This window comes from Vidua chalybeata, chromosome 18, assembly GCF_026979565.1.
Source record: "Vidua chalybeata isolate OUT-0048 chromosome 18, bVidCha1 merged haplotype, whole genome shotgun sequence".
Taxonomy (NCBI): domain Eukaryota; kingdom Metazoa; phylum Chordata; class Aves; order Passeriformes; family Viduidae; genus Vidua; species Vidua chalybeata.
In genome coordinates this window covers 13983647-14010535 of record NC_071547.1, presented here as the reverse complement: position 1 = coordinate 14010535, position 26889 = coordinate 13983647, and the positions used below count along the sequence as shown (strand labels likewise).

At 52.6% G+C, this 26889-nt stretch overlaps 2 protein-coding genes and 1 long non-coding RNA gene across 4 annotated transcripts; 1 reads left to right on the top strand and 2 right to left on the bottom strand.

Annotated features, from left to right (window-relative positions):
- The first annotated feature begins 577 nt into the window (after positions 1-577).
- On the top strand, positions 578-3337 carry LOC128796971 (uncharacterized). Its single transcript, XR_008433956.1, has 2 exons — positions 578-660; positions 2906-3337. It is a non-coding gene; the product is annotated as an uncharacterized LOC128796971 (long non-coding RNA).
- A 5114-nt stretch (positions 3338-8451) lies between these two features.
- On the bottom strand, positions 8452-17595 carry SLC7A4 (solute carrier family 7 member 4). Of its 2 annotated transcripts, none has more exons than XM_053959187.1 (5): positions 16037-17595; positions 12249-13296; positions 11456-12132; positions 10567-10675; positions 8452-10045 (listed from the first exon to the last, which is right to left on the bottom strand). In XM_053959187.1, exons 2-5 carry the CDS (start codon positions 13228-13230, stop codon positions 9852-9854), a joined length of 1962 nt encoding a protein of 653 aa, XP_053815162.1. In that variant the 5' UTR covers positions 13231-13296; positions 16037-17595; the 3' UTR covers positions 8452-9851. The 2 variants fall into 2 exon arrangements, with proteins under 2 accessions (XP_053815162.1, XP_053815161.1); XM_053959186.1 differs by lacking the exon at positions 16037-17595 and adding an exon at positions 14428-14493.
- Positions 17596-17633: 38 nt separating this feature from the next.
- Positions 17634-26478, bottom strand: LOC128797013 (protein DGCR6). Its single transcript, XM_053959188.1, has 5 exons — positions 26191-26478; positions 25962-26122; positions 25248-25348; positions 20447-20587; positions 17634-18388 (listed from the first exon to the last, which is right to left on the bottom strand). Exons 1-5 carry the CDS (start codon positions 26439-26441, stop codon positions 18305-18307), a joined length of 738 nt encoding a protein of 245 aa, XP_053815163.1. The 5' UTR covers positions 26442-26478; the 3' UTR covers positions 17634-18304.
- Positions 26479-26889: the final 411 nt, after the last annotated feature.

Here is a 26889-nt window from a genome sequence, read left to right as displayed (position 1 = left end):
AGAATGGTTTGGGTTGGAAGAGACCTTAAAGCCTTCCCACTCCACCCCTGCCATGGCAGGGACACCTTCCACTGTCCCAGGCTGCTGCCAGCCCCAATGTCCAACCTGGCCTTGGGCACTGCCAGGGATCCAGGGGCAGCCACAGCTGCTCTGGGCACCCTCTGCCAGGGCCTGCCCACCCTGCCAGCGAACAATTCCTTCCCAATCTCCCATCCATCCCTGCCCTCTGGCACTGGGAAGCCATTCCCTGTGTCCTGTCCCTCCATCCCTTGTCCCCAGTCCCTCTCCAGCTCTCCTGGAGCCCCTTTAGGCCCTGCAAGGGGCTCTGAGGTGTCCCTGGAGCCTTCTCCACTCCAGGGGAGCACCCCCAGCTCTCCCAGCCTGTGCTAAACCAGTACAGACCAGTTCCCGACCAAGGGATGGGCAAATTTTCTTTCCCACTAATGAAAATGATGTCATTCCTCTCGATGTTGGAGCAAACCAAGTTTTTCATCAAGGATACATCTAGCACCCATTCCAGCCTGCCCTGATGGAGGTTCGGGGACCTACCAGAGCCGAGGGTTCACCACATGAGATGTGATGTTGGCCAGCAGAGGGGATTTGCCAGCAGTCTGCTGTCATGTGCTCAGGAACCAGAATCATCTCCTTCCCTGTATGGAGGTGGGAGGATGGGATGTGAAAATGTGTCAGTACACCTCAGAAAGAATTTTTCTTTATGTCATCTCCCCACATTTTTAAATTAATATTTTTAGGGAAAAATTATAAACCTTCTGTTTTAAATTAATATTTTAAAATTAGTATTTTTAGGTAGAAATTATAAACCTTCTGTACATTCATGTCAGGTAGTCCCACCTGAAGCTGCTTTCAGCAGGCACAGCATCTTAGAAATGTGTAGTTCGGACCATAAAAGAGTACAGTATTTCCTACTCATTTTTGATGATAAACCTTTTAAGTTTATATTTTGTCTGGAATAGTTCTCTGAGGTTCCTTCCAGTTAATTTTCCTGTCTCTAATATCTGTGGATGGAGAAAATAATTTGATTTTGTAGTATTTTTTGTATAATCACAAGGTCATGGCCATGCTTCTGTTTAACTGTAAATATTTCTGAAATGCTGTGTGCCAGATCCATGTTCTCCCTGGGTGGTGTCTTTCATGCAAAATTCAATGTCCACTCCATGTATTGCTTTACAATCTTCAGTCCTCACACATCTCACCCACTATAGCCTCCTTCTGCAACATCCTTCATGTCTTCAGTGGCCTTCTTTGGCTCACGGGAGAGAAAACAACCTTAATCCTCACCACTTCTGGCCACCAGGAACACCCCAGCCATCCACCTCGTTTGTTCCAAGTTCTGTGCTGCTTTCTTTCCTTGTGTTTTGTATGAATGTGCTCCCTGTTGACGGAGTAAAAAAGTTACCCGTTGTCTCCTTAAAAAGGAAAAAAGCCCAGAACTTTCTCTCCTCAATTTGGTTAAAAGACACCTCATAGGACCTTGGGGACTTCACCTCAAACTTAAGGATAGCTAATTGGACAGAAGCCAAAAAGTCCCGCCTAAGCAATTCACTAGAAAAAGAAGAGAACAAAAAAAAAAAAAAAAAAAAAAAAGCACTTTTTATAAAATGTTTTAGCAGGAGCTCTTGCCCTGGCTCAGTTTTTCTCTGTAAAGAGCTTTTTTATTTTGCCTTTTATTAAAACCCTTTTGTTTCCAACACTGTTACAAGAGCCATCCTACTTCTTTTATGCCACCTGAGGCAGCTGAGCTATCAAGGGTATGATGTTTGTCTATGAGAGCCTATAAGACCTGGCTCGAATAGATAAAACAGTGTTTACCTTTGAAGGCTGCAGTGGCTGTTTGTCACCAATCCTGTCCTCACCTCCTGTTCCTTTTACAGTCCAACAGTTCTCCTCAGCTGTCTCGGCTTCAGGCATGGACATGTTTTCCTTTTTATTTGTCCTAGTGACACCCTCCTTTTTTTCCTGTCCCACTGGAAACTCACAGAACACTTGCTGAGCAAACCTATTCGGATTTCCAGCGTCTCTGGGAGGGGTTCCAGGACCATGAGGCTGTGGGAGGTCCCTGGCCGCTCGGTATCGGCTTTCGGGCTCCACCAGCTGGAGAACGAGAAGGGTAGTCGCAGCTGTACTGTGAGCACCGGTCCCTGGCTTTGTCACGGTGATTGGACTTTCAGTCCCTATTTGCTGTCTTGGCAACATGAGGTCAAAGAACATAGATGCTTCACTGTCTGGCAGCTTCTGCTTTGGGCTGGTGGTAAATGAGGTAGAAAAAGATGTCGTTTTAATCACATAGAGGTAATACAGACAGTTGCAGAGAAGTACGTGAACCAACCCAAGCTTCCTTTAAACTCTTGAACTGTTTGGTCTCATGATTTTTTTTTCTTAGGGGAGATTTTTGGAATGGCTACAGCAGAAAACATTGGATTAAACTTAGAATCAGCTGGAACCATTTCCATAGCCAAGGGCAGCTGCCTTGGCCAACGGCTTGGAGCAGGGAATTATTTTCACTCCTGTTCTTAAACTGTGAAAGCTCACATGAAGCTGATATGCTGTTGGCCTTCTGCCTGTGCCTGTCCAAGAGTCATCTATTGTTATGAATGAATTCAGTAAAAGTTACATATTTGTTGTGCCCCCATGTTCATTCCAATTGTACCCCCCCCCCCTTGTTATGTCTCCCACTGTGGATGTCTCTCCCTGTTCATTCCAGTTGTGCCCTGGTTGTAATACACCCCCCAGTTTGCTGCTTCTATATGTCTCCCCATGTCCCTTCTAACTGTACCCTTGTTGTAATACCCCCCCCGGTTGTTATATGCTCCCCTATGTTCACTGGTGTTGCATAATACCCCCCTGTTACCCCTTGTTAAATCCCTTTATTGTTACCTTCATTCAGTCCCTCGGGCATTGCCTTCGCTGCTCCCAAAATGGCGGCCAGAAACAACCTCGGCAGTATGCAAATGAGGTGAAGCAGAACAGAATCCACCAAAAGGGCCTAAAAACACCAAAATAACGTGGAAACTCGAGGAACCAAGTGACTGAACCTAGTGGGAAGAGTCCTCCCATGCCATCAATCGAGTTCTGGAGGTCACCACCACCTGAAAGTAGCCAGACCGAGATGAGGACCCTAGTCTACGAGCCACTACTTGTCTTCCTAGGCACGCCCTCGAGGACGGAGGTCCCAGTTCTGCTGTGAAGCACAACTGACCACCTCCTCCTGTGCGTCGCCGAAGGGAGCAGCGACGGTGTGCGCGACCCCTCGGGCCCCCACCCAGAGCTGATCACCTAATAAAGGCCTTTTCAAAGGAGCTGGTCTCCTGGCCCTTAATTTACATAATCTATGACCTGGAGAAAAATCATTCAGTATCTATGGACATATCACAGATGTTTTAATTTCTCTGTTTCTAGGTTTTTCCTTTTTAGAGTCAAAATTACCATAATGAACATTTTGAATGTTTAATTTCTGACTCATAAATCAATACAGATATTGTTTTGTAGTCTATATATTGTTTTTATTCTACTAAAATTTTACTCACCAAAATAAAAACCAGTTCTTCCAGCCTCTGAGGCTGAAAGAGACTACATGTTGGTGGTTAGTGGTGAGTTGGCAGTGCTGGGTTAATGGTCTTAGAGGTTTTTCCCAACTTAAATGATTCTGTGATTCTATAAAGTTTATCTTCTTTATCTGAAAGTAATTCTATTATTTACCTAGTGGGGTCTGTCCTATAAATGTGCAAATCATTTTATAGTTATGTGTCTAATAAATCAAGCCTGTGCTTTTGTCTCAGGACTGTCTGTCCAAACCATTTGCATGTTGTAAATACAGGCTGCAGTCTTTAAATTTGGGCTGTCTCTAAAAACATCAGAACCATCTTGACACTCCCTCAGTCTCCAGATGAAAATTTTGTGTATTGAACACATAAGCTTTATAGAGCTTGGTTTAAATCAATGTAAGTACTTATATTTGAAAATAATTTTTTGCCATTTATTGATTCTGTTATGTCCTTTGCCTCTAGCCCTTCCTGTGTTCTCCAAAGAAGAGATGCAAATTAAAATCCTATGAAACAGTACACTCCAAGTCTGTCCTGATTCACCAGCTGGAGAGGATCCACTTGTCTGTGTTTTGACACATGAATTTGTTTGTCACTAGAGTCAGAGCTGTGTGGTTTTAGGCTCAACAAACCTATCAACAAACCATTTGGGAACCTAAACACACCCAGCAGTGTTTTACGGGGCAGTGTCACTGGGATAGGGCCCTTGAGCATCCCATTGTCCTGTGGTTTGATGAGGTGGCTGAAGGACACCGAGCACAAGCCTGCCTTGTGCCCAGGTGGGATTTGCCTTCCCAGAAGGGCTGCTGGGAGAAGAGGGAGCAGGCAGGTGGACCTGGCCTGGAGGATTGTGTGGGAATTGGAGGGATTTGCTGTGCTTTGGCAGCTGCTGACAAAGGTTGTGAGGAATTAACATGTAGGGACTTTGAGAACTGTCATTCTGTTAGACTGAAATACCAGTTACTCCAAATTTACCTGCTAATCTCCCCAGCTGGAATCACTGTTCCTCTTTCCTCAAACTCAATTGTGTTCTCTCTGTGTTGGAAACCAATCTTGGAATAATTCACCAGAAGACATGCTGAATCCCTGTTCACAAGGGATTCAATGGTTCTAGTAGTGAGCCTTTTTTTTTTTTTTTTGTCCAAGTGTCAATTCCATATTGTTCCTTTTTGTTTTCTTTGCAAAAGTGCCAGATAGCAGTTGAATGCCTCATGAAGGTGTTACAGCACTGCTGCCTCTTTCCAGGTCCTGTCCCAGTCAGAGCACAGAGGTTACACAAATCCACATTGATTTGCTACTAATTGATTGCCACTAATGGTATTTTTCCAGAACTCTTGAGTAACTCTCACTTTGCTCAGTGGCCTTTTGAAGCCTTGACTGTCCTCATCCCCTGTCACCTTTTGGAAGGATCTGCCAGCTCATTTTGCTGCAGTGCTCTGGGACTGCTCCAGCTATCTGTTTCTGGAAAATGAGCATTACTGCTCTAGGGAAACAAACTGCCTGATTCCATGTGGAACTTCTCTGGTGCAAGTTACAGAGGTGATCCCAAAGTTTTAGCTGTAGCACCTACTAACTTTGGAGGCAGGGCTGAGCAATGGAGCCTCCAGCGTGGCTCCAGCTGGTCCCCCCACACAGAAAAGGGGGTTTTGTGTTTTCCAAGTATTTTTCTTGAGCACTTTCATCTCCTTTAGGATATCGAGTGTGCTGCCATGCCCAGAGGTGCATTGGCTCTTGTTCCAGCAAGGATTGGCTGCCCTAGAATGCTTCCACCCTTGCAAGAGAGGTGTGGGATAAGGAGAAATCGGCCATTCTGGCTCCAGAGGAGCCACTTGCTGCAGCTCCTTCCTGCCAGCATCTGACAGATGTTTCACAACCTCAGGCCAAGCTGTCATTGCCTCAGGAAACGTTTCTGGTCTCCTGCCTAAATCTTCCTCATGGCAGTTTCAGTCCACTGCTTCATTCCATGCCTCCTGTGCATGTGGGGAAGATTTAGTCTCCTTTTATAGAATCTGTAAGGTTGGAAAAAAACACTAAGATCATCGAGGCCAGTAGCTGCAGTTTTGTGTCTGTGTGGCGTGTTACATGTGGGGAAATGGCCGTTTCCTCCCTTGGCCCCAAAGCAGATGTAGCGCATTCATCTGGTGTTGGAATGGAACCTCTGCCACGGGGATGGGGCCATGCCGTTTGTGCCCTCGCTTATGCAGCTCCTTGGAAAGTGCTGAGTCAGGAAAAAGCCGTGGCTGCGGGGACTGCTGAGACACAGCACAAACACTTCTGGAATGACCTGGGGATCTGTCTGCCTGACCACCAGCACATCGTGCAGGGACAAGGGGACAACAAGACTACCTTGCTCTGCGCCATCTTTTAATGTCCTACCATTCCCCAGCTGGTGGTAGGAGCAGATACACCACTGTTGGCATCCTGGAATGCTGCATGATGCTTACCTCATCCTCGGGCTGTGTCTGCAGGAGGAGGAGGGGAGCAGGGCAGGATAATGAGAGGATTACTTACAGCCGGCCTCCCTGAGCCCTGCAGCTCATCTGTGCTGCTTTCAGAGCTGGGGCACGGGCCGGGGGGGGGAATGGGGAGGGATAATTTAGGAACATGAGGCTTGGAAGTGATTTAATTAGAACGATGAGCTGCTCTCTCCTGGGTGCAACCCACCACCCCCTTCCAGTACTTGAGGCACCCCTTTTTCTCCCTCCAGCATAGACAAGGCTCAGCTATGCAAGCAGCTGCTTATTCCAGTTATTAAACTGTGCACCTGTGACTCCTGCTTCCCAGTGCTTTCACAAGCAAGAGCCCAGCAATCCCTGTGGGTTCCACAACTGAGTGATCTCTGTAAGAGCTCCTGCAGCTCAGAGATCTCTGCAGCTCCCACTGGCCCCATTCCCAGGGCAGCATGGGCTGCAGCAGTGATCCCGTGCCCTGAAGCCTCCAAAATCCTCACTGGCTCAGTCCTTGTGTCCATCCCTGAGTGACACCTGGGGCTAAGGTCCACAGGCTCGGTTACTCACTGCCATTTAAAGGGGGTAGGTGACAGCCCCAACACTGATTTTCTCTCTGGTACAAATCTCATGTTATTCCCCTCTGGATTTGCATTTTCCCTTGTCCTGCTGTACCTGCCTTATGTGAACTGTCCTCCCAGGGCACAACAAACCAGCACTGTCCTACCAGCTACTGTCCCAATCCAGCAGCATCACTGGAGAGGCTCAGCCAGCCCTGGCTGCTGCCTGTCCACTCCCATGCTGTCTGTGGGGCTTATCATCCATGACTCACATTAACCCTCTTAATCCAGCCCAGAGCACATGTGCCAGAGCTGCTTCTGCCCCATGGCCCATAAAGCCCTTCCCAGTTCCCAGAGCCCCAGCATTGGCCACTCCAGCTCTGACCCACATACCTCCCTGCAGCTCTGGAAGTAGATTAATTTCCTGCAGCCTGACTACATCATTGTCATGGCTCCCAGAAAACAGAGGACTTTATATTTTTAAGCAAATTTGGAGAAGGATACTGCTCTGGAAAACAGGTGTATGGTCAGCCACAGGGAAGCAGCAAGTAGCTGCTCCTGGAGCTCCATGAAACAGGGTTCTGGGAAGTGCAAATGGGAATGGTTTAATTTTACATCTGTTTGGAATTGAGGGTATGGATGGGGCAGCCAGTGTTTTCTCTTAAAATTACAGGCTGCCATCTTAAAGCCCTGCTGATTAGAGTTTTTTTGGTTGTTTTTTTTTTTTTTTCCTACGCTGATACAATTTTCAGGAACAAATTCCTGTAGAAGGGCTGTCTGGGTGCCAGTGGCTGCTGCCATCCCCCTTTTCTTCTGTGTACATTAATGAATAGTCAATTAAAAATCAATTAATACATGTTCTGTACAGAGCATGTTACACTGTAGGATAGTGCATGACACACGAACCAACCAATTTTGTAATCCTATTAAAAAAAAAACCCCACAAGTGTGCTTGTGAGGCCCCACTGGCCTTCCAGGTACCAGTGAATTACACTCCAATCCTTTAATACCCTGCTGGCTGCATCCCCGGCACCTCCTGCTCTGCTGGGGAGGACCCTGTGCTTTGTGTGCCACAGCCTAACAGGGATTTCTGTGCATTTTTAGAAATGAATGTTTTAAAATAGAATAAATATCAATGGTTACAAGGCTTACTGAATAACTCTTTGGTCTTTCACAGCTTAAAAGGCTGGTTGAGAACCCTGCTAAGAGAGCTGAGAGTTATGACTCTCATTCCTCCACAGGGGAACATAAAAATCACCCTCAGCCCATCCCTCTCTGTGAGGACTTTCCTGCCCTTCCCCAGCTCTGCGCTGGGCTCCCTTCTCCTCCTGTGGAGGATCCCTGTGGATCTTTTTACTCGCCTTTGTCCTGCTCACAATGGCTTTATTACCGAGATTAAAGCTGAGTCACTAAGGAGGGTTCAGCCTGTGCCTCCCTGGGTGCTCTGTTGAACACTTGCTTTTTAATGAAGAAGGACTCTGTTATCTCAGGAAGGACATTTCCCTAGAGAACAACAGTGTGGGGATGGGGGTAACTGTGGGTTATAAATAATTCCTATTAATTGCACAATTTGGCTCATAACTTTGGGCAGCTTTAGTAACCCTGCCCTGGTGCTGACTCAGCACTGTCCTCACTGCTCACAGTGGGGTTCAGTCCTATCTGGGTATATGTGTACTGTAAGGCTCAAGTCCCAGCCTACCCCAGCCCTGTGGGGTCCCGGTTTCTGTGGGTCTGGCTGGAGCTTGTCCTCGTGACTGGAACCCAGGTGGCAGCACAGTGGCAGTGGGCACCCTCCCTTTCCCCACTTTCTGGGGGGGCTTTCCTGAGCGTCAACTGGGGAGTGCTTCCCACCGTGAGACTTGGAGAAACAGAGATAACAACTAGTCAGAGCCATCACAGAAACAGTGTTTATGAGGATGACCAAATCAGCCTGTTGCTCACAAGCCACGACACAGAGGTGCCAAGCGGGACCAGAGCACTGGTGGCAGCAGGGCAGGGACTAGGTGGGACACGGAGCAGTGCTGGCAGACAGAGGGGTTCACCGGAGCCAGCGTATCCTACTGAGGGTCCCCACAGCCTCTCTAGGGCCCCCCAGGGACTGGCCAGCAAGAAGTAATGGAACAGCTTGCCCACAGTCCCCAGCTCCTTGCAGCATGCAGAGCATGTGGATGGAGCAGGGTGTCCATGCTGCAAGGTCTGTCAAGTTGGCAGCCTCACGCTTGACTGACCATGGGCTCAGGGGCAAAACAGCCAGGGGTGGCTGCAGCAGTGCTGCTGGGGACCCCCCATGACATCCTTGCAGCTGGGGTGACCTCAAAGCATGGGGATGATTGCTGGGGAGGGGACAATACTGAAAAAGCACCTGCTGAGCCTGTCCCAAGTCCCAGAGAGCCTGGAAGTGGCATCATGGAGGGTTGAGTCCCCATGGTGGGGCAGGTGGGGCTGCTGGGGTGCAGAAGTAGGGAGCTGGCTCCAGGCAGACCAGCTCAGGGATGCCACTGGGGACCTCCAGGTACAAGGCACCCATACCCTGCTCAGGACTGGGGCAAGAGCCTGGCCATAGCATTATCTTCCTGCGGGCATGGCCCCCAGTCCACCCCTCAGACAGCAAATTTCAGCAGCTGGAAAGATGCAGAATGGCTTTTGCTGTGCCAGCCTCCACTGGCTTTCCTGGGGTGCCTTCCCAGCCACCCACTCTGGCCATATCCCTTCTCCATGTCATGTCTCCAGGTGCTCCTCAGCTCCCTCAGCCCCAGCCTTTGAGGAGAGCAGCCCTGGGCATAGAGATGCAAGGGTGCTTGTGGGAATGCATGATTGGCCCCTGCCTCCTTCCAAAGGGGACTCTGCAGGAGGCAGGGGGGCTGCACTCAGGATTAGAGTCAGGATGGGCAGTACTGGGCTGCCTGTCCTGGTCCCTGGGGAACCTCTGCATCCCCAGCTGCAGGGATGTGCTGGCAGACAGGAGATGTGCTGCACAGTGCCAGGATGTGCTCAGGGAGAGGTGAGCAAGGGCACAGCTCCTCATGAGCAGGGCAGGCACTGGGCTGAGACCCAGCTCTCAAGTGCAGGGGATGGGGAGGGAGGCAGCCAGCCCCTCTACACTCTGTCAGAAGCGCGTGGGGAAGGGTGAGCATCCTCATCCTCTCCAGGTGGAGCCCCACACCCAGGGCAGCCCCAGTGGCTCTGCTGTCAGAAGGACCAGGAGGAGGGGCATGGGTCTCTCGCCTCACTGCAGGAGCAGATCCTGATGCTCCCATCTCCAAGTGCTCCCGTTGCCAGGGTTGTCATCTCTTGCAGTCATCGGTGTCGGTGTCTGGCAGCCCAGTGGCAGGCTGGGAGCTGGGCTGGACTGCTTGCACCCTCTCCTCCAGGCTTCCACCAGGGAACACCACATAGCGGGCGCTGACGTGCTGGGGCCGTGGCTCCCGCAGGTTCTCCTTGCTGTGCCAGATGCCATAGCCAAAGTAGACGAGCAAGCCTGCAGCAGGGACAGGGACAGTAGGGGCTCCAGCACAGCCTGGCTGCTGGCACCATCATGGCTGGCACCACAGCGGAATGTGGCACAGATGTGGCCAGTAACCCAGTGGAGCAAAAAGCTAAAGCACCACGGGGGCTTAACTGAGCTGCATGCAGGAGGAAAAGTGTCTGCCCCAAGGTTATGAGCATGTTAAGAGCAAGGGGAGCACCCTCAGTCCCTGGGAAAGGGAAGGACTTCCTGAGCCCCAGGGAGCTGTCTCAGGAGCAGGGGGTGGTTCTAGCCCAGGGCTTTAAGGAGGATCTGAACTTTTAACAGGAACAAGCTGTGACACTCTGGGAAACAGAGAGGCTCAGGAGATGCTGGGAGACCTCGCCTTGTGTCTCCAAAGGGGAACCGGAGGCAGAAAGGGGCAGGATATGCTTTACAAACCCATAAATGGCAGAGAGGAGCTGCCAAAGCAGCTGGAGCGTGCCAAGACAAACCCTGTTCCCCTTCCCCGGAGCAGACATGGGAGCACTCACCTAAGAGAAGCCAGACAGCGAAGCGGAGCCATGTCATGTAACTGAGCTTCAGCATCAGGTAGATATTGAGGATGATGCTCAGGGCTGGGGAGAGGGGTACCAGGGGGATCTGCAGGGGAAAAGGAGTTGGCGGTGGTGAGACCTGCAGGACCACATTCTCAATCTTTAAAATCATAGGGACAAAAGACAGCACTGGCAAATGTGTGGGACAAAGGGACTGCCACCTTGAGATTTCTAGAACTGGCACTTTTTTTTAAGGAAAATGAATAATGGAGGCAGGAGCTCGGAGCCAGGCTGGCAGGGTGGGCACAGGCATCATCATGAGGACCAAACAAGCTCCTGGTGTGATCCTGAGCCAACGTGGTCCTTGCTAGAGGAGCCAGGGCAGGGGCATGGCAGGGAACTGGTATCACCAATGGTGTTATGAAGCTGCACTGACTACATCAGGGCTCAGGTGGGCTGAAAACAGGAGAAGGGGAGCACAAGAGGCATAGAAGTGGTTTGGAGGCTGAAAATGGGCTCCATCACACAGCTGAAGGACAGCCAAAGTAAGGAGCTGAGGCAGGAGAGGAGCAGAGGAATTGTGGGGATGCAGAGAAAGGAGCCCAAGGTGGACAGGAGCAATCCTTGGGATCCATCCCATGGGATGGACACAGAACTGCTGGGGATGGCCCCTCCTGGGAACCAGTGGCCGCACAGCAGAGGCACCAACACTCCCCACACACAGTGTCCACAAACATCCTCTTCCTCCTCTCCTCCCTCCTCCTCCTTCAGCAGTTGTGGTGCTTTCAACAAAGTGCTGTGCCTGGGAGCCCTGCTGGTCCATCAGAGCTGCTCCCACCTCCCCTCACCCCTGCAGAGGGATTTCCTGCCTGGGCCCTGGGCATACCTGGAAGGTCCGGGTGCTGTGCTGCTGCTCGTGTGCCCAGATGAGGAGGAGGCTGAGCAAGAAGCCCAGACTGAAGAGGACCAGCAGTAGGGAGTAGCTCCAGGTGGGCAGGTGGAGGTGGGTGTTGCCAAACACTAAGATGGAGCAGAGGCAGATGGCAGACACCATCAAGGTCACCACGGCCACTGTGACCACCTCACCTGGGAAGAAGTCTCTGAGGAACTCCAGGTAGGGTTCAAAAGCTGCCTTCAGCTGCCCCGGCTCCCGCTGCTCTTTGCTCTTGTCCCTGTCCACCAGCTGCAGCTTGTCAGAGAAGGACTCGTACTCTTTCAGCTCGCCCTCAGACGGGCCCTCATGGAGCTCAGGGTTGGGCCGGCCACTGGCCGCTGGTGCGGGGACATCCCCTTTCTGCTGCTGGAAGCGCAGGACGATGATGCTGGCGGCCACAAAGGTGTAGGCCAGCAGAGTGCCGATGGACAGGAACTGCACCAGGGCCTCTAGGTCAAAGATGAGAGCCAGCAGGGCCATAAGCAGCCCGAAGACCACGATGCCAACCACGGGCACCTGTGTGCGGGGGTGCACTCGGGAGAAGACCTGAAAGAAGAGCCCATCCTCGGCCATGGCGTAGACGATGCGTGGCAGGGAGAAGAGGTTGCTCAATAGAACTGTGTTCATTGCTGAGGGACGGGTAGAAGAAGGAAGACCCCATCAGACCCAAACCCAAACTGGAGATTGTTCCCAGCCCCCAAGGCAGGAGGGTGGGCAACTCCCTCCCACTGCTGCCTGTACTCACCACAGATGGAGCCAGCAGCCACCAGAAACCCTGCCCAGGCGTAGCCCCTCCTGTAGAACGCATCAGCTAGGGCAGAGTCAGGGTCCAGCGTGTGCCAGGGCACCATCAGTGTCAGCACAACTGACACCAGGATATAGGCACCGGTGGCCAGCCCCAAGGAGAAAGCAATGGCCCTGGGGACAGCCCTCTGTGGGTTCCTGGCCTCTTCACTGGAGGCTGCGATGACATCAAAGCCCACAAAGGCATAGAAGCAGGTGGCTGTGCCAGCCATGATGCCCGACAGCCCATATGGGGCAAAGCCACCCTCCTGGGTGCTCCAGTTCTTGGGCTGTGCGAGGACAAAGCCCATAATGAGGATGAAGAGGATGACGCCCATGCTGATGGCTGAGAAGACGTGGTTGAGCCAGGAGGACACTTTGGCCCCAAAGGAGATGAAGGCAGTGGCTACCAGCAGGATGGCAGCCGCCAGGAAGTCTGGATAGCGGGCCAGGAATGGCACCTGCCAGGCACCCACATGGGTCTCGGTGAAGTTCTTGATCTTGTGGTTAAAGATGGAGTCCAGATAGCCGCTCCAGGCCCTGGCCACTGCGGCCCCCCCGATCATGTACTCCAGCAGCACATTCCAACCGATAAGGAAAGCCCAGATTTCACCCACGGACACGTAGGTGAACATGTAGGCAGAGCCTGTCTTGGGCACGCGGGCTCCAAACTCGGCATAGCAGAGAGCAGCCAGGAGTGAAGCAAAGCCGGCGATGATGAAGGAGACGATGACGGCAGGGCCAGCGATCTCCTTGGCCACAGTGCCTGTGAGGACGTACAGCCCAGAGCCCACCATGCCCCCGATGCCCAGGAGCGTCAAGTCGATGGTGGAAAGGCATCTGTTAAAGGATGTCTCCATCATGTCGTCCTCCAGGGTCTTCACCCGGTTGAGCTTCTGGCAGAAGCGGGTCAGGTCAGTGGAGCGGGGCAGCCATCTTGCCATCGTGGAGGCAGATGCCTGCTCTCAGCAGAGTGAGGGGTCCTCAGCAGTGAGATCCTGCCTGGCGACCTGGTAGAGGGGCAGGAAAAGATGAACATTCCCTTGGCAGTGAGGTATCAAGTGCTGGGGACAGGGTGGAAAAGCCACCAGGGCACATTCCAGGTGTCCCTGGCTCCTCAGCCAACACGGAGCTCAGTACCAGAAGTGTGTCCTCCTCCAGGGGTGGAACAGGACAGGGACATGTGCCAGTATGCCAGGTGACAGGCAAACCACAGCGCTCGCAGGGCAGCATCTCCCCATTAAAACCCAAACCAGTCTGCTCTGGCCCTGATGAAGGTTTTCTTGCTGCCTCCTCTCCACCTTATCCAACATCTATTTGAACTTCACCCTGCTGTGCCAGGACCCCACCATGGGGGCATGCAGCATCTCCCTACCCCCAGGATCCTGCTGCTTCCCCAGAGGCTGCAGCAGAAGTCAAGAGCAGTTCCCATGGGAGTCCCCAGCCAGACCAAGAAACAGCCAGTGCCAGGGACCAGCCACACTGGCAAGCTGCCATCATGACAGTGGGAAGACACAGCGCTAGGGACATTCGGGTGCTGCTTCCCCGCTGCTCCATGGGGTGATTGGTGACTTTGGGGACATTCTCCCCTCCCAGCTGCCCCCCTTTCTGTGCCAGAAGCCCCAGACCTATGTAAAAAACTGTCCTGCTCAGAGGGCTGGTGCAGCCCCACTCCAGGGTCCACATCTCAGAGGCCAAAAGGTCATGGAAAGCCCACGAGGAGATGATGGAATGACAGGGCCGATGATGGTCCGTGAGAACACCGTGCACAATCCGTGCTGGCTGAGACTCCCGCCCCTCCACATCCAGGTCCTCGCGACCGGAGGCGTTGGCAGTACTGGGGTCCCCGATCCCAACAAACGCAACAGGCGCAGCTGGGAGGATGCGGAGCTCGGTGCCCACTGGACACGGAGCATTCCCGGAGTTCGGGGAGTGGCCAAGGGTGGGGAACCCCAGACCGAGGAGGGTGTGTGTGGGTTCCGGATTAATCCTGGGCGGCGAGAGGCGATAGTTTCGCCCCTGCTCAGCCCCGCCACGATGCCGGTTCCGGGGCCGAGCCCCGGCCCCGGCCGCGCTCCCCTAGGACGCTCCCCATAGTGCCAATCCCAGCCCGGCTCCCGGTCCCAGGGGTTGTCGCTCACCTGCGAGGGTGCCGCGGACCCCGCACGGCCCCGGCGTCACCTGCTCCGCGCCGCCGCCGCCGCCCGGCTCCGCCTCCCAGGCTCGGCGGAAGGGCGGTGTCCGGGCGAGCCCCCGGCCCAGCCCCGGGCGTCTCTCCTCGGAGCGGGGAGCAGAGGCTGCGGATACCGGGGCTGCACCTCCAGTCCCTGGAAGGGGCAGACGCAGGGGGATCCCCACGACCCCAGGGTGGGCAGCCCCCCCGGGAGTGTGTGCCCGGCTGGAGCCGCACGGAAACGGGATAGAGGGTGGTCATGGAGATATTCCGAAGGCTGCAGACTGGGCTGCTCTGGAGGCAGGCTGGGAGAGCTGAGGGTGTTCAGCCTGAAGAAGGCTCCAGGAAGAGCCTTTCCCATGCCTAAAGGGGTTCCAAGAGAGCTGGAGAGGGGCTTGGGACAAGGAACTGGAGTGACAAGGGAGAATGGCTTCCAACTGACAAAGGGCAGGATTGTGTGGGATATTAGGAAGGAATTCTTGGCTATGAAGGTGGGGAGGCCCTGGAATAGTGGAAGGTGTTCCTGCTCATGAGCTTCTAATCAAGGTTTCTTCTAACCTAAACTATTCTGTGATTCTGTGATGGAGCAGTTATCCCAAATCCCATCCACTGGATGCAGTTCTGGATGGAGCAAAGGGCTGAGATCCTGCTCCTCTGCCTCTACTCACTCTGCTCTGGAGCTACTACCTGAAGAGCAGGTACATGCTCTGTGCTCAGGTGTTTGTCATGAAGAAACTGAGGTGTGGAGAAAGCTGCAGGAAGGGGAGCTCCTGAACAGGCCCCTCCAGCTCACAGTCCTCCTGCCTGTCCAGGAGCACAAATCCTGAGCAAAAGCCTCTGGTGTTTCCACCTGGCTCTGCAGGGCACTGAAGGGGAATCACCTCTATCCATCTCTAAGTCAAAAGGTGTTTCTTTTCCAGAAGTGCTTTACCTCCTCTTGAACCACCATAAGCCTTCTGCCTCTCCAGCCCCCTAGGGTAGGAGTTTCCCAAGCAGTCACCTGTCCCACCCAAACCTGCCTGTTACAGGTGCCCTGCAATGCTACTGCTCTTGTATTTCTATAAAGTGAAGTCCCTCTCCATGCCACCCATAGTTTTATCTCCACCCTGCCCCCTCTTGTGCCCTTTGTCAAAGGTAAAGGAGTCCAGCTCAGCTGGAAGGTGTTCCAGATCCCTGGTGTCTCCAGGGTCTTTGCGGAGCTTGTACCATCCCTACCGTGCCTTTGTCAGGGTGAAGGGATTTGCATTTAGGTGCTTCACAGCAGCAACATGTTTTTCATTTTCTTCTCTGATCCCCTACTCATGCCTCACCTAAATTTCTGATGGCTCCTCGGCACTTAAACTGACATTTTCATGGACCCACCAGTCACCACTCAAAATGTCACCCTCAAGCTGCACCCACAACTCAGTGCCCACACTGCAACTCTTGAGGGCTCTCACCTGAACACATTCACCTTTATCCACATTGGATCGACCTCCTTTTGTGGAGGGGACCTTGCTCTTCTCCTCAACAGCTCAAAATATAAGAAAAGGAAGGAATAAAACAGGAGTTGTCTCTTCCTGACACCCATTACTCACCTTCCACCAGCTCCTGGGTGAACATGGGGCTGGCACAGAGCCATAGCTCTCACGTAAGTCACCTTGCACCTGAACAGGAAACTTGATCCTCAGGTTGCATCCTCTCTCCATGTCATTTCTGGCACACATGGAGCTCTGGGCAAGCACCTTTGGTCCAGATCTGTGGATGGCTGAAGCCAAACACATGTTCCTGGGACACCAGCTGAGAGTTTGGGAGCTGCACAGGTCACTGAACCAAGGAGCTGAGATAGCCAAAGCCCAGCAGAACTTCCAGCCCCCTCGGGTTGCTCTCACCAGGTCTGCCCTGTGTTACTGGCACTACCACAACTGCAGTGGCTGTGGCACAGCAATGCTGTGGGATGGTGTCACCCTCTGGTGACACAATGACACTTGCTTGGAAAAATATCCATATCCTCCACGTTGTGCAGTCCAGCTTCAGGGGCTGAGCAAGTGTTCCTCTCCTGAAATCCCGCTGATCTGATCACAAGCCACCCCAGGGGCTTTGCTCCCTTAGGATAACCTTTCCCACCAGCTACCCATGTCTAACCCCCTGCAGCTCTCTACCTTGGCCTTTCTGAAACCCAACCTGACCACCGGCATGGAAAATTTCAGCTTGGATGCAATCAGCTGCCTGGCAGAGCCATCTGCAAACAGATGGAGGAAGTAGGAAGCCCAAGAGCTGCTGTTGTCATGGCAGTGCCAGAACAGCCCCTGGCACTGGCTCTCCTTGCAGAGACAGCAGCAGTCCTGGGTCACGGGGGCTCTGGTCCAAGGTGGACTCCATCCCTCACCCCAAAGGGCAGCGCAGTGGGGCTGAACACACAGGCAGTAACCTTGATCCCAGCTCCTCCAGCCACACCTTCAGTCTGCTGCTGCTCCAGTCATTCTAGAGAGCTTATGTAGAGGAAAGGGAAGCTTCTGGGAAGCAGTGTGACATCCCCCAGCACCTGGGCATCCTTTCCTGCCATAAAACCCATTGTTCACCCCTGCCTTCCCTATCCTCACCTCAGGAAGCAATTTCCTTGCCAATCGCTCTGGTCATAAACCTGACCACAGATGCTGACTTCACCCAGTCTGCACCAGTGGTTACCCCATGTCCTCCCAGGAGGATGAAGGTATCTCCAGAGGGGAATGTTGCCCACCTTGCCCCTCACCATTGCTCAGCAGTGTAGCACAGAGCTCCCACCTGAGGGTTCAGCGGCCACACAGTTCCAGGAGCTCTGTGGGGACCTTGCAGTGGTGCAGGTCCCATACAGCCTACTTTCCACATGGGGACTTTCATTCAGGAGGTGAAGACTCCACACAAGCGGTAGGTCTTGTCTCCAACTGTTGAATCACAGCAGCATCATCCCCATGGGGAGGCAACACCCACACATGACAGAAATGGGAGGGCGCCTCAGCTCTGAATTTCCAAAAGCCTCCTTGGTCCTTGTAGTGCTGATCTTGTCTCCTCCAGCACCAGCTCTCCCTGCCGTAAGGCCACCCACAAGCTCTTCCAACACCCTGAAAGATCTCAGAAACACTCCAGGTTCCTCCCCAGCTTTCATCTAATGCACTACAAGCCCCACACTCATCAGCTGATGACAGGACAAACACAACCACTGGCATTCAGAAAGCTGAATGCCCTTTTCCCAGAGGGAAAGTGTTTTATTTCTCTTAATTTGGAAACTGTTTTAAAAGAACAAAGCAAAAGCTCTGCTTTCCAAGCCAGTGGGAACACTGCTAACACCAGTCCAGTAACTCTGGGTTGAGGCCTGAAATCCTCCTTTAATACAGATACTGCTGGCCAGCATACAGATAAACGAACACAGATAATGCTGGTACCAGCCTGGAGGAGACTCTGGGAAGGGTCTGCCTGTCTAAGAGGTTGTTTCTGCTTTAACAACACACAGAAGCATCCTTGGAATTGTTTCCCCCAACCAGTTATATCATCTAAACACAGGGGCTCTGTGGCTCAGTGATGGCCTCAGTATCACTGCAGGACATTCCTGGCAGGTGGCCATGCTCCATCAGCTCCCAGCTGAGCCAGATGCAGCTGACACTGCTCTAAGGATCCTGAGATCCTGGGGATCTGAGAGCCAACCCCAGGCTCCCAACCACCCCCTGCACTGGGCTCTGCCTGCCCCAGCTCTAATCTAAGTGTCTCAGCAATTTCTTCTACTCCTGTAGCCTCTTCCTGACACAATACAAAGCAAATGCATGGACAGTCTGTTGTTTAGAGGGAAATCAGAGGAAAAACTCTGGGACGTGAACAGCAGATTTGCTCTTTCAAGAAAAAGTCTTCTCAGCCTCAGCTTCCTTCTGCTGCAGCTTCCGAATCAGCTCCAGCAAATTCATCTGTAGAGTCAGCTCCTGCAAAGGGAGAAAAATGTTTGTGCAAGTAGATGATCCCATTCCCTGCTGCAGGATGCAGGAAGGACTGGCCTGTACCACCTCCTCAAGAGCTTCTTGTTCTTAGGGAATTACAAGAAAAATCAACCAGGCAACTAAAAACCAAACGCTTCACTTTGTTCAGGTGTTTCTCTAAAACATGGAGCAGTGACATCTTACCAGACCTGCTGCAAACTGTGGCTGTCTTAGGAATCCCAGCACTTGAGGATTCCTTAAGGATCCAGAGAGGCTCTTTCTTCTTGACCATGATATATGTGTTGGGGGCTATGAGGGCTGGCCAGTTCTGCAGGCTGAGGAGGGGCAGCAGCCCCAGAGAAGGTTCTCCAGGCCCCTCCCCACATCCCCCACAGCATCTCCAACTTCCTGACCCCTTCCCAGCAAAGAAGGGCAGGAAGAGGAGGGATCACTTTGGGAACCCTCTAAGTGGGATCCAAGGCAGGTGTAAAACATGGCTGTGCTGGTGCATCAAATTACCTGCAAGCATTGCATTCCCTATTTCTGGAAAACTCCCTTTTCCAGGACCAAAATCTAGTGGAGACATCAACATTAGCTCACAGTTCCTTTGCCACCTGCTCGTTCTTTAGTTATGCCTAGCTCACAGACAACATGGTGGAGCCAAGAATTTGTGAGTGTAGGTTTGTGACTCAGCCCTGCAGACATGGAGCTATGGAAATAAAAATCTATTTTTGTAAAAATATATCCCCTGCACAAGGAAGCATTTCATACAGACTTGGTGTGGGGGGGGGAGGAAACACATCAGCTGATGGGAACCTTGTGAACAGATTCCAGCAGGGATTTCTTGGTGGCACTCAAAGGCACAAGCCAAGATCCGGGCTGGGCTTGGCACCTATCCTAAATGCAAACATACACAAACCCAGCAAAGAGGAACCTTAATAAGGGTTATTACTTACAAAAACAACATGAAGGGAAGGGCAGGAGGGAAAGAACAGGTTCTCTGCATTATACAGTTGGGGAATAGCAACACTGAAAAAATGAGAGGCTTGTTCAAGGCTCCACAACTGGGAATCATGTGGGTGGGTGTTAGAAAATGCCTGTTTAGCTTCATTTAAGCCATCTTTTCTCAGCAGTAGGTTTTTACCAAAGTGACATTTAATCAGCTGAAGAAACAGAGTTAAGAACAGCCTGTCTCTGCGTTCCCTGCAAACTTGTATGGCTTTACAACAAGACTTGGGAACTTTGAGTTTTTTCGTTCCTGCGATGGCGTAAGGACAATGTGGACAACCCCAGGTGACTCCTCAGATAGTTTGGGATCAAATGCCCTGGGGAAACTGGGAACAATTCTTTAATCACAGCCTGAGATCATCAGCTCTAGCAAGTCACATGCAAGATCGAGCAAGGTGCCTAATAAACAGTCTTGAAGTCAGTTTTCATAGCTAAGCTGAATATAAATGCAGTAAATGAATTTTTTAGCACTTTTCAGAACTATTTGAGAGTCACAGGACTGCAGGCTGTTGGCACAGACTTTTGTCCCTCCACAATGGAAAAAAATACTGCAGGAAGTTGGGAATGCTGCCAAACGGTACCTGTGTTTCTGCTCTTTAGTTATGAACTGAGTACAAGTTCTGCCCAGTGCACACCACCCACCAGCAGGGAGGCAAAGGATGGATTGTTCTGTCTGACACACCCATCCCCAATTTATCTAACGTGAGATTAAAAAATAAATAAAGATACTAACCCAAGAGCACTGTCAAACAACCATGGAGTGGTTGGGGTTGGAAGGGATTTTTAAAGGTCATCCATTCCCATCCCCTACCACAGGCAGGGACACCTTCCACTATCCCAGTTTGCTCCAAGCCCTGTCCAAGCTGTCTTTGGACACCTTCAGGGATCCAGAGGTAGCCACAGCTGCTCTGGGTAACCTGTGCCTTACCAGCCTTCCAGAGAACAATTTCTCCCCAATATCTCACCTAACCCTGCCCTCTGGCAGTGGGAAGCCATTCCCCCTTGTCACTCCAGGCTCTTGTGAAAACACCTCGCCTGCTGTGCCCAAACACCAACCTGGGGGTTGGTGGTGATGTAGAAGCCAGACACCCCAGCCTTCTCCAGGGTGCTCTGCTGGTCGATTACTTTTTGGTCCAATTCCAATACTATCTTCTCATCCATCATTCGCTGCTCCTCTCGGATCTGTTGCTCCATAGCCTGAAAAACATAGAAGTCAATGGGAAAGTGAACTATCTGCCTTCTGCCCAGCTTTTTCTCCTCTCTAAGATTTTTACTTTGAACCCAAGAGCAACTAGGCCCTGAATCTCTCCTGATGAGTCCAAGCATAGCAGTGGGCAACCAGCACAGGCTCACACCTCCACCTGCAAAGCTGCCACTCAAGAAAATGCAGGGAAGTCATGGGAACAGCCTGCTCTCCGAGTGTTTGGAGGCCAGGAAAGACCACGAGGAACTGATCAGTGTCTGAATCACTTTCTCTGATGAGTCACCACCTGAGCCATGGCTGAGATCAGCTCAAGAACTATGTACCCCTCTCAGGTGAGGCTGAAGGAATCCTTGGAGGAATAACCTAGGCCACTGAAGCTCATCAAGATGGCTCCCTGGACACTAATATGGAACTGGAGCTGTAAACCCCATACAGATCCTATTTATTTGTGAAATAATCTGAATGCTGGTCTCTATTTTTGACAGACTGAGAACATTATGAAAGAAGGACTTTGCCAGAATAGCTCCAACCAGGAGGTCATGGCCACTCCTGCCTCGCCAACATCTGCCCAAACTTCAGCAGAGAGTTTCTGTGCTGCCTCCAGAGAAGAATGGAGCCCAGCAAACAAAGGCATGCTGGAAATCAGGAGTGGAAGCAGAGACGAGGATTGCAGGGGACAAGCAGAGAACAGATCAAGTAAAGAGCCCCATGTGTACAGAGGTGATACAACCTCACCAGGCTGCACTGAACAGCAGACTTCCCTTGCAAGCCACAAGGAACACCAGGAATCATCAAACCCCATCAAAAAACAATGACAGGCTCATTTTTATAGGGTGGACAGCAGAGTGAAGAGGCAGATTCTGCCCCTCTGCCCCCCTCAGGTGAGACCCCACCTGCAGAGCTGCCTCCAGCTCTGGGGGCTGAGCACAGGAAGGACATGGAGCTGCTAGAGCAAGTCCAGAGGAGGGCAAGGAGATGCTCCAAGGACTGAAGCCTCTGTGTGACCTTAGAGCCCCTTCCAGTGCCTAAAGGGGCTCCAAGAGAGCTGGAGAAGGACTTGGGACAAGGAATAGAGTGACACAAGGGGGAAGGGCTTCAAATGGAGAGGGCAGAATTAGATTAGATGTTAAGAGGAAATTCTTCCCTGTGAGGATGGTGACACACTGACAAAGGTTGCCCAGAGAAGCTGTGGCTACCCCATCCCTGGAAGTGTCCAAGGCCAGGTTGGATGGGGCTTGGAGCAACCTTGGATAGTCAACCTTGGCAGGTGTCCCCACCCACGGCAGGATGTGGTACTGGATGAACTTGAAGGTCCCTTCCAACCCAAACCATTCCATGATTCTGTGCTTCTCCTGCAAGAAGTAGGAATAAACCGTTAGAGAGCATCCAAAGGAAGGCAACAAACATGGTGAAGGGCTTTGAGGGGAAACATATGAGGAACAGATAGTCTGTTCAGCTGGAGAAGAGGAGACTGAGGGGAGACTCACTAAAATTAAAACTTCCTTGAAAGGGGAAGAGGAGGGGCAGACACTGATCTGTTCTCTGTGGTGATTTGTCGGAACCCAAGGTGTCCCTCAGACACTCTTGGATGTTCCAGGCCCAGGGCAGAAGCCTCTGAGACCCTGGCAGGCGGCCAGGAACCCCTGTGGTCTTGAGTCTGACCCATGGAACAATTTACCAACCTTGCAGGAAGAACAAGAAATCACAAAAGTTTAGATATTATAATAGAAGTAGTCACAAAGTGAAAGGTAGGATTTTTGAGTGCTGTACAGGGGGGTTTTAGGCCTTGTACAGAGGGGTCTGAGTTTTGTACATGGGGGTCAGAGGTTCTAAGATGGAGGGATTTGGGCGTGCCCTGTCCTCCTTCTTTCTTCTTCCTATTCCCCATGTTCTTGGTGGTGTTGGCACTCACAGATTGGTTTAGAGTAGAAAGTCACTGTTCAACATAGGTAATAGGCATTGGGGAAAAACTATAAACACCTAATACGTAATGTGTGATATAAAAGATGGCACCGGCCCCTCGAGAGACAGAGACAGGGACAGAGACAGAGACAGGGACAGAGACGGAGACAGAGAAGAAGACGAAGAGAGACGCAGAGAGAGACGCAGAGGGAGAAGAAATCAGGGACAATGTCAGGGAGTCTGTGTGCCTTGAGATAACATGCAATAAACTGCCTTGAGACCAGACGACTGAAGACTACTGAGTCTTTCTTTGAAGGCACGGGTTGGAGGAGAGATTTTACCACCACCCGGAGTCACCCCAATCTGGGGGAAGGCTCCGGCAGTGATTAGTGATAGGATCTGTGGGAATGACTTGAAGATGTTTCAGGGAGGGTTAGGCTGGATATCGGAAAAGTTCTTACCCCAGAGGGTGCTGGGCACTGCCCAGGCTCCCTGGGGAATGGGCACAGCCCCGGAGGCTGCCAGAGCTCCAGGAGGGTTCGGACAACATTCTCAGTGATGCCCAGGGTGGGATTGCTGAGGGTGTCTGTGAAGGGACAGGAGCTGCACTGGATGGCCCTTGTAGGTTTCTTCTAATTCAGCTTATCCTGTGACTCTGTGAAAAGCCACAAGTTTTAACATTTCATTCATGTAATGCTGCCCCTTTGTAACAGAGAGCATGGGCACATGTTCAGCTGGAAACATCCATGTGGTTAAACTATCGCCACTGCACAGAAAGGCAGAAGTCACAAATCCCAGCGGCTGCTGGTTAAAATGGCCTTGGAGGGGAGCTGAATGCCTCCACCCTGCCACAATTCCTGGTGAAAATTCAGAATTTGTGTGGCAGAACTCTTGGCCATGAACAGTCTGGGGAAGGGATGAGGTGTGTCTGCAGCAGGGGTATCCATGGGTCTCCGGAAAAGGTGTGACCTAACAAAGAGTTATCACTCACATGGGGCAGGAGCTACCTCTTGGAACCTCTCCTGGATGTAGACCCCACAATTAGCACATCACAGTGAGAAACCTTCACAGAACCACCTGCAATTAAGGAGGATGCAGAACTTGGATCCACTAGAAGGTGACCACACAAAATCTGCTCCAGAGAAAACATTCAGGGTAGGATCTCATGGCAATAAATGGGAAGAAACTCAAGACAACTCCAGCCCCAACAGAAGGCAAGGCAGAGTGATGACTGCTCCTTCACCAAAGGATGCTGAGGAGCAAACCTAAGCAAGCTCAGTCTTCACATTTTCTTCAGTCTAGGGGTTCACTCCCTTTGTGGGAGACACAACAGATTAAAATCCCTCATTCTCCAGATTTTCCTTCCTCCCACCCATCTCAGTGTGTTATTGCCTCCTTCACTTACTATGCTGGAGGACTGACTTTCTTTGGGCTTGAAAAAAACACCCAAATTTAAGTGCCTCACATTGCTTAGTGTTGGCATCTAATTCTAGGTTAGAGAAAAGTGCCGTATCTCGGACAAATCTGAGACACACAAGTTTTACTTCAGCCCTGGTGGCCACGGACCCTGCATGATGGGCAAAGCTTTTCTAAATGCCATGGGTTCCACTGAGGAGTCAAATATCTAAAACATACACCTCGTATTACCTGTCCTGGGAGACCAATCCCAAGCTATCTCATGGGAGCTGGTCATGGAAACCTTGAACCACAGAGGGGACCTCCAATTATACACATATCAGATATAACAGAGATGATCAATCTATTCCCAAAGTGCTCTACAGCAGAACTGTCAGAGGATAAAGACAAGAGTAAGTGACTCTATTAACACTTGGGAGGCGAAAACAGAAGAAAGGTAGAGGGCGGGTAGGAGGAAGTTGCACAGCATGTAAGACAAGAAGTGAGACATATTTGGGCAATTTAATGAAATACTGGAAGCATTTAAAACAGGCAGTAAAGATTATTGCTGCAAGTCTAAGTTACTCAGAGACAGAAGCAACAAGGACAGGTACCAGAGGTCCAGCCTGGCTTTAGTCACCTTGACAGGAAATGAGGAATGTGGAAACACCAAAGAATCCAACAACAGCAAGCAATGCCATGGTGCTTGCCATGGGCCAAGACAGGAAACTTCTCATTCACCTAATGTGGACCAAAGTAGCTTACCCCCCTTACATTTCAACTCCACTGATTAACATAACCAGCTACTTGCCATTGTCTTACATTACAAAACTGCCTCTATCTATCACCAAGAAATGACAGAAAAGTCGTCTGGGACTGAATCTTTTTGAAATGCCTTGGGATGCTCTCAGAAACTCTTACTGTAATTATGAAATTCGAGGTGTTTCCTCCTTATCCGTGGTACTCCTATAGGATAGGTACACCTATCCTATACAGGCTTCAGCCCATCAGATAATGATGGATCATTAAAGCACTGTGGAGAGCATTGCCTTTGGAGCAGGCCCCTGAGCTTCTACAATTCTCAGATCACAACCTTATCTGCACCCCTACCTTGAGGGGACAAAAGGCAGAGCAAGAGGAAGAGGCCTCTAGACTGGGGTGGGGAACATAAGTCTGTGCTAGCAAGGCCAGCCAGGACAGCTAGTGTCTCCTGAGGCTGCAGGATAGGAAGAGCCAAACCCTCTGGAGATGCTGCAGAGCTCCTGCAGCACCGGAGAGGGTAGTGAGAGCCCTAGGAAGGGACACAGCTCTGCAACCCCCCCCCTCCCCCCCCATCTCCAGCCCAGCCCCTCTCACCTCCATCTCACGCTGCTGGGCTGCACGAAGCAGTGGCAAGTTGTGGGGCCTGCAGCACTGCTGGGCCTCCTTGTGCCGATGGAACAGCTCCTGCTTCAGCCCTGCCATGGGCACGGGGGGCTCAGGAGGGCACACTGCTGGCAGGTGCCCCCAGTGCCATCCCTCCCCCCGCCAGTGCCCTCCCCACAACCAACGTGCAATGCCATTCCCTATATCTCCCTTATGCCCTCACAACCCACCCCCAGAGCGTCCCAAACCTGCCTTTCCAGTGCCACCCCCAAGCCCCCCCAACCTGTCCCTCTCGGCGTCATCCCCAGCTCCCAGTGTCCCCATCACAGTCCCCCAGTGCCCTCTAGTGTGACCCGCAGTGTCCTCCACTGTCTCCCAATCTGCCTCCTCACTGTCACCCCCCACCCCCCCAGTGCCATCCCCAAGCCCCCACTGCCCCCCCAGACTGTCTCCCTGGTGTCCCCCCACCGCCCCCACCCCCAGTACCCACCGAACCTCCTCCCCACCCCAGAGACGCCCCAGCCCCCTCTCCCCCCGCAGGGTCCCCATCACTTCCCTGGAGTGCTACCCCCATTTCTCCTGAGCTGTCCACCCGCTCTGTCCCCTTCAGTGCTCCAGGATGGCCGCTCTTGTGGCCCTCGCCCCAGCGCTCCCCTCTCCAGTCCCCCCAGTGGCCCGGGAGTACCCCCACGGTGGCCCCGGTACCGCGGTGCTCGCTGTGCAGCTGCCGCCGCTGGCTGTACAGGTTCTTCTCGGTGAGGTGCTGGATCTCCAGCAGCCCCTGCACAATCTCGAACACGGTCCCGTCCAGCAGCGCCAGCGCCAGCTCGGACAACGTCGTGTACGAGAGGCGCTGCTGGCAGGAACTGCGGGCACAAACCGGATCAGCGCCGGCACCGGCAGCGGCCCCTGCTTCCCCTCGTGCTCCGCTCACCTGGGCAGCGCCTTGACAAGCGCCTGCAACTCGGCCAGCAGCCGGTAGTGCCGCTCCTGCTGCCGGGACAGCACCTCCTCCTCCTCCTCCTCCTCCTCCTCCTCCGCCTCCGCCTCCTCCTCCTCCTCCTCCTCCTCCTCCTGCTGCTGCTGCTGCTGCTCCTGCTGCTGCTGCTCCTCCTGCTGCTGCTCCTCCTGCTGCTGCTGCTCCTCCTGCTGCTCGGCCGCCTCGAACCCGCCGGGCCGCGCCATCGCTCCCACTCCGCTCCGCTCCCTCACCCTCACCGCCCTCTTGCGATCTGCGCCTGCGCAGAGCCGCGCGGCCTCGCCCTCCTGCTGCAATTTGCGCATGCGCGGACTCGTCACACGTCCTGCGCGCCTCCATCGTCCCGCCCCGCCCCCGAGACGCGCGCCCCTCCGGCCTGCACGAGCCCCGCCCCCAGAGACAGCCAATCCCGGCCCAGCCCCTCCCCTGATCACGCCCCCGCCCCGCCCCCGCCGCTCCCGGCCGCCATTCCTGCTCATCCCGGGCCTTGCCGCTCCAGCAGCCCCTGTCTCCCGCGGCCGCGGCCGGAGTTTCCAGGCGGTTCCACTCCAGCCCGTCCCATGGGATGCACGGGGAGGACTCTCGGACTATCCCCCTGCTCCAGCTTGGAAGCAGCTACAGATGTTTTAAATTACTTTATCAGGAGCGTTTCGG

What these genes read in the sequence shown, in the direction of transcription:
- SLC7A4 (XM_053959187.1), bottom strand. Translation starts at nt 13,230, where the DNA reads ATGGCAAGATGGCTGCCCCGCTCCACTGACCTGACCCGCTTCTGCCAG. An exon ending in GGCTGCTGGCTCCATCTGTG is followed by an intron (nt 12,133 to 12,248) that starts GTGAGTACAGGC and finishes CCCGTCCCTCAG; the next exon opens with CAATGAACACAGTTCTATTG. An exon ending in ACAGCACCCGGACCTTCCAG is followed by an intron (nt 10,676 to 11,455) that starts GTATGCCCAGGG and finishes TTTCCCCTGCAG; the next exon opens with ATCCCCCTGGTACCCCTCTC.
- LOC128797013 (XM_053959188.1), bottom strand. Translation starts at nt 26,441, where the DNA reads ATGGCGCGGCCCGGCGGGTTCGAGGCGGCCGAGCAGCAGGAGGAGCAG. An exon ending in CTTGTCAAGGCGCTGCCCAG is followed by an intron (nt 26,123 to 26,190) that starts GTGAGCGGAGCA and finishes TTGTGCCCGCAG; the next exon opens with TTCCTGCCAGCAGCGCCTCT. An exon ending in ACATCACCACCAACCCCCAG is followed by an intron (nt 18,389 to 20,446) that starts GTTGGTGTTTGG and finishes CTCCCTTTGCAG; the next exon opens with GAGCTGACTCTACAGATGAA.